This window comes from Akebia trifoliata, chromosome 15 (genome assembly GCF_017979445.1).
Source record: "Akebia trifoliata isolate Shusen 1 chromosome 15, ASM1797944v1, whole genome shotgun sequence".
NCBI classification, from domain to species: domain Eukaryota; kingdom Viridiplantae; phylum Streptophyta; class Magnoliopsida; order Ranunculales; family Lardizabalaceae; genus Akebia; species Akebia trifoliata.
This window is the reverse complement of record NC_141389.1, coordinates 17,484,044-17,490,588: the sequence shown is the minus strand read 5'-3', so window position 1 is coordinate 17,490,588 and position 6,545 is coordinate 17,484,044. Positions and strand designations below refer to the sequence as shown.

The following is a 6,545-nucleotide window of genomic DNA, read 5'->3' as shown; positions in this document are numbered from 1 at the left end:
CACTGCAACTTGTTTTTTGAGAACAAGATGCCCAAATTATGTGGAGAAAGGTCACTAAATCCCAAAGTTTAATAATCTCAAGGGTTTTTGGCAAGATATTGAAGTTGATTTTAGTCTCTAACAGTCAAAGCGTATGTTACGAGTTTGAAAAGAGAGGGGCATCTCAAATATTCAGCAAAACGAAGAGGGGGTACATGACTATATGTATGTCTTAATAGCCCTAGTGGTCTGAAATCTCAAAAAAGTAAACTAAAATCCTCAACAGGCCTAGGGTTTTGTTTTTCCACTAAGTCCTAGAAAATAAAAGAAGAGCCAACAGAGCCATCCTTTTCAAACTTCAAACCCTAAAACCGGTAATCTCACATATTGAATTTGTTTTAAATCTTCTGTGGAGTTTGTGGGATTTTAAATCCCAAAATCAAATTTTTATTGATTAAATTTGTTGTTGAGCAAGATTTCGGTTGAAATTAAGCAAATTTTTATTTTTATTTTCAAGTTTTGTTCGAAAGGTTTAATTTTGATGGAGGATTTTGATTGTTCGAAAATCCGAAACATTTGCATACTTGCCCATGTCGATCATGGGAAAACTACACTTGCAGATCATCTAATTGCAGGCTCTGCTGGTGGTTTACTCCACCCGAAGCAAGCAGGCCGTTTAAGGTTCATGGATTACCTCGACGAAGAACAAAGACGAGCCATAACAATGAAGAGTTCTTCAATTTCTCTCAAATACAATAACTACTCTATTAATCTCATAGATTCTCCCGGTCATATGGACTTCTGCAGCGAGGTCTCAACCGCTGCTCGCCTTAGTGACGGAGCCTTAATCTTGGTTGATGCTGTCGAAGGGGTCCATATACAGACACATGCTGTCCTTCGTCAAGCGTGGATAGAGAAACTCACACCTTGTTTGGTTCTCAACAAGATCGATCGTTTGATCTCCGAACTGAAACTTAGTCCAATGGAAGCTTATAACAGACTTCAAAGGATCGTTCACGAGGTTAATGGGATTATTAGTGGATACAAGTCGGAGAAATATTTAACCGATGTTGATTCATTACTTGCAGGACCTGTAACTGAGATGGGTGATGAGAATTATGAGTTTGTGGAGGATGATAACGAAGAAGATACTTTTCAACCCCAGAAGGGAAATGTGGCTTTTGTTTGTGCTTTAGATGGTTGGGGTTTTCGTATTAATGATTTTGCCAATTTCTATGCTTTGAAACTCGGGGCGAGTGTAGCCACGTTGCAGAAGGCTTTATGGGGTCCTCGATATTTTAACTCGAAGACTAAGATGATTGTGGGAAAGAAAGCAATCAGTGGTGGGAGTAAAGCGGCAGCCCGACCCATGTTCGTGCAGTTTGTGCTTGAGCCACTATGGCAGGTTTATCAGAAAGCTCTTGAATCTGATGGGGATAATAAAGGGGTGCTTGAGAAAGTTATTAAATCATTTAATTTATCTGTACCTTCTCGTGATCTTCAGAACAAGGATCCTAAAGTTGTGCTTCAAGCTGTCATGTGTCGTTGGCTTCCTTTGTCAGATACAATCTTATCAATGGTGGTTCATTGTATGCCTGACCCAATTGGGGCTCAGTCTATTCGAATCTCGCGATTGCTTCCAAAAAGAGAGGTTTTAGATGATGAGACTAACTTGGATGTGCTTGCGGAGATTAAGCATGTGTGGCAATCTGTTGAAGCTTGTAATTCTAGCCCTGAAGCACCATGTGTTGCTTTCGTATCTAAGATGTTTGCTGTTCCATTGAAAATGCTTCCCTCGAGAGGCCCCAATGGGGAAGCTGTGAACAATTCATTGGAGGAAGTTGGCGAATCAGATGAGTGCTTCCTTGCATTTGCAAGGATTTTCAGTGGGGTTGTTTATTCAGGGCAAAGAATCTACGTGCTTTCGGCCTTATATGATCCATTGAAAGGAGAAGAAACGATGTATAATAAACATGTTCAAGAAGCTGAATTGCAGTCCTTATACATGATGATGGGGCAAGGTTTGAAACCAGTTGGGTCTGTCAAGGCAGGAAATGTGGTGGCAATACGAGGCCTGGGACAGCATATCTTGAAGAGTGCAACATTGTCATCGACAAGAAATTGTTGGCCTTTCTCAAGTATGGTGTTCCAAGTTGCACCTACTCTAAGGGTAGCAATTGAACCATCTGATCCGAGTGATATGGGTTCTCTATTGAGAGGATTGAGGCTTTTGAATCGCGCAGACCCTTTTGTTGAGGTTACAGTTTCTGCGAGAGGGGAACAGGTGTTGGCAGCTGCTGGAGAGGTTCATCTTGAGAGATGCATAAAGGATTTGAAAGAGAGATTTGCAAAGGTAAGGTTGGAAGTCTCACCGCCTCTTGTCTCTTATAAAGAGACCATTGAAGGGGATGGATTCAATCCAGCAGAGAATCTGAAAGTGTTGATGGGGACCTCGGATTGTGTTGAGAGGACAACTGCCAATGGAAGATGTATTGTCCGAGTGCAAGTCTTGAAGCTTCCCCCTGCTTTTACAAAGGTCCTTGATGAAAGTTCTGATCTACTTGGGGACATTATAGAAGCCAAACCAGGACAAAGAAACAAAAGCTTGGATGATACACACAGAGTAAATGACAAAAACCCAATTGATGCACTTAAAAAACACATGTTGGATGCTATAGAGAGAGAAATTGAGTCTAGTAGTAAAGAAATTGATAAAGATAGAGCTGAGAAATATAGATGTTTGTGGTTACAATTTCTCAAGAGGATCTGGGCACTTGGGCCCAGGCATGTTGGTCCTAACATCCTCTTTGTTCCGGATTTCAAACAAGGGAGTGGTGATTGCTCTATTCTTATACGAGGTTCCGCTCATGTATCTGAAAGGTTGGGGTTTGTGGATGTCAGGACAAGAGTCAAAGACATGATTCCTGAGGAATCTTTAACAACAACCAGCTCTCGAAATGTGGAGGCGGCAAAGAGTCTTGAGAGCAGTGTTGTATCAGGGTTCCAACTAGCTACAGCAGCTGGACCATTGTGTGATGAACCTATGTGGGGTTTGGCATTTCTTGTTGAAGTTTATATTAATCCATTAGGAGACCGATCTGATGAGTCTGATCCTTATTATAGCCAACAAACAGATCAATATGGCGTCTTTACTGGACAGATTATGACGGTTGTAAAGGAAGCATGTAGGGCGGCCATGCTTCAAAAGAAACCTCGAATTGTGGAAGCCATGTACTTTTGTGAGTTGAACACTCCAACTGAATATTTGGGACCCATGTATGCTGTTCTTTCTAGGAGGCGGGCTCGGGTATTGAAGGAAGAGATGCAAGAGGGGTCCCCATTGTTCACTGTGCATGCTTATCTACCGGTTGCCGAAAGCTTTGGGTTTGCGGATGAACTTAGAAGATGGACATCTGGAGCTTCTAATGCCCTACTTGTATTTAGTCATTGGGAAGAACATGCGGAGGATCCTTTCTTTGCACCCAAAACCGAAGAGGAGATTGAAGAGTTTGGGGATGGTTCTAATGTTCTACCAAATACAGCAAGGAAGCTTATTGATGCTGTGAGGCGCCGGAAAGGTCTTCCGGTGGAGGAAAAAATAGTCCAACATGCTACGAAGCAGAGAACCCTTGCTCGGAAAGTGTGAAAAAATGTTGATCACAGCTCTTAAAGAAATGTAAGTTGATATAAAATATATCTGTTCAAACTCATTTACAGTATCCGTTTGATTCTTTATGTGACCTATTGAGATGGGTTTTACTATTTATAATGGAACAAAATACAATTATTTGGAGTTTCCGAAGAAATGCAAGTTCATTCCTTGTTCTTCAATTCATAGGAAAGGGAATGGTATAAATGTATGTGTCCAAACTCAATTTAATGTATTAGTCTGATTCTTTTTGTGACATGGTGATGGATTTTATTATTTACTTTTAAGAGTAATTTTTTTTTTAACATTTTAGCCTATCGAGGCTAGTGTGTGACTCAGAATAGTAAACTAGGTGATCGTGGGATAGGAGTGGACTCCAAACTTGGTAGAGAATATTGTGTTTAAAAAGCTTCCTTTCCTTTTCAGCTCCTCAATTGAGTGATAAGGATAATAATCTTAAACCAGCTCCCTAAGACTTTCCAGAGGAGATCAAATGGTGGTTTGACAGTCCTCATATGGCATGATGAGGGAGAAGGATCTTCTTGAGACATTGAATAACAAAATTTTCTTCTGAATGGGAAATATTGGTATTTTATTCTTCATGCACAGGGTTTTATTGGTCCAGCCTAGGTTAGGGAGTTTTTTTTTCATTATTTTATACGTTTTGAGTATTTATTTCTAAGTAGAATTGTTGTTTTATTTCATATTAGCATTTTAAGCACATCAGGGCATTTAGGTTAATTTACTCATGATTTAGGGCTGGATGTACAAGGGAGGGTATTTAAATTATTTATGTGGCTGTAAAAACAAACCTCTCATAGCGGCATTCAAGGTATTAAATTTCCCTTACTTCCTGAAAATTTCCAAAATATTTTCTTTTCCCCAAGTACCAACATCAAAAGGCACCTTCATTTCTGCAAAATTTACTTTAAAATCACTATTCATTTCATGAGAGTTATGGTGTTGCATAATTATGATGAAAGTTTAAAATTATTGTATTTGGACTGCATTATTTCCTTGTAATCGTGGTTTAAAATATCATTTTGTTCCAATGTTTCGGGTTTCTCAAAAACCGAAATGATACCGAAACATACAATACATTAAAAAGGAGTCTTTCAGAGGAGAGCCGAGTCAAGGGACATGTTATTAGTTTTAAAATAATGGGGTTTCTGAAATATTACCTAAATATGGAGGGAGTTTCCCTAAATCCCTTAAGTCTTTGATAAAAGACTGTGGTCAAGGGCATATTATTCCCTAAATCCTTTTAGTCTTTGTTAGAAGACTGTGTTCAAGGACATATTTTAGTTGAAGATAGGGCTTTGTATTGAAAAAAACCCAGAGAAGAAGATGAAGGGTTTTGTATCCGGTCTCTCTCTCTCTCTCTCCCCTTTCCTTCTTTCTTCCTTTTCTAATAAAATTTGCCTTTTCACCATTTTGAATGCTATTGCAAGATTCTCCCAATGGTACATCCATGGTAATCATCATCCATGTTGAATAGCACATTCATGGTAAGTCCTTGTAGTATTGTGAACCCAGCATAAGCCCCTCATTTTGCTTTTACAAATATTACAGCATAGAACGAAAGTCAACCTAGTTGATAGTCTTATAAAAGTTCATGTTTTCTTTGCTAATCTCGTTACACCTTGAAATTTCTTATTGTCATCACCTTCTTCAGTAGGTGCTAAGCAAGGAGATGAAGAGCTTTGAGGCATTTGTTTTCTCTTGGAGGATCAGATCCCATTTGGAAGACTGTCAAACCAGTGACGAATCATCAGTGACAGTCTGCTATAAAATCGAGATCAGGTATAAGGTCATTCAAATTATCAAATGTATTTATTGCCTTTTTACAGTGTCAAAAGTCAAAAATGCTTTTTTTTTTCAACTTCAATTACAGGGTAATTTAGACATTCCTATGGATTGTGGTAAATGTTTGAGATATCCCCCATGACATAACCTTCAAATGTTTGAGAGAACAATGAAAACTTACCGAAATATCCCCCCACCCATCTTCAACATTCATGGAAAAAAGAAATAAAAATAAAGTATTGCCAAATAAATCTAACTTTTATCATATAATTGACTTTGTAACCGATCACATCTACTTACTTCACTTTTCTTATATATATATATATATATATATATATATATAATTTTTTTTTTTTGATAATTATAAATATATTAATGAATGAGCAAAATACAATGAAGGCTTACAAGGCGGTCGAGATGTCCAACCCAAATAAAAACCTTTAAGAAGCAACAAGATTTTTTCAATGGAAAACAAAGTCTTCAAAGAAGCCTCCCTTAAAGTCTGGACATAACTTACACTAAAAAACTAAAATTCCCAAAATGTTTAAAGTAATCTCTTGAAAATTTGAAACCACCCCTCTAAAGATCCTCGCATTCCTCTTCAACCATATTCCCCAACAAATAGCAAAATGAAGAAATCTCCACAAAATGTTCATCCTCCCTGAGATCAGGGACAAATCCCAACACTGAAAAAAGAGATAATGTAGTATTGGGCAGAACCCATGGAATCCTAAACAAGCAAAGAAATGCCTCCATATGGTGAAGGATAACTCACAATGCAATAAAATATGATCAACGGACTCACCATTGGTGTAGCAAAGAATAAAAAATTAGGCTCCCAAAACTTGTGATGCAGGACGATGAGGGGAGATAAGAAAATGATGGGGTTTTTAGGGAATTTGGTTTAGGATTTTGGGTAAAGGTTTAAGATTTGAGATTGGATTTACAATTTGGGTTAGAATAGATTATCCCAAAAGTAATTTTTTTTTTCTTTCTCCCAATTACAATCGGATACATGAAAAGGGTTTAAAGGTTAAGGTAAAGGTTAAGAGTATGGAGAAAGGATTGAGGGTTAAGATTTGTAAGTTTCAAGAATCAAGAATCAAGAAAG

The 6,545-nt window shown here is 38.1% G+C and overlaps 1 protein-coding gene across 2 annotated transcripts; it reads left to right on the top strand.

The window, feature by feature from the left end:
- The first annotated feature begins 201 nt into the window (after window positions 1–201).
- LOC147384455 (uncharacterized) lies at window positions 202–5,535 on the top strand. Of its 2 annotated transcripts, none has more exons than XM_086426934.1 (2): window positions 202–3,655; window positions 5,307–5,535. In XM_086426934.1, exon 1 carries the CDS (start codon window positions 521–523, stop codon window positions 3,623–3,625), a length of 3,105 nt encoding a protein of 1,034 aa, XP_086283060.1. In that variant the 5' UTR covers window positions 202–520; the 3' UTR covers window positions 3,626–3,655; window positions 5,307–5,535. The 2 variants fall into 2 exon arrangements, with proteins under 2 accessions (XP_086283060.1, XP_086283059.1); XM_086426933.1 differs by having other exon boundaries at window positions 203–3,655; window positions 5,304–5,535.
- The last annotated feature ends 1,010 nt before the right edge of the window (window positions 5,536–6,545 follow it).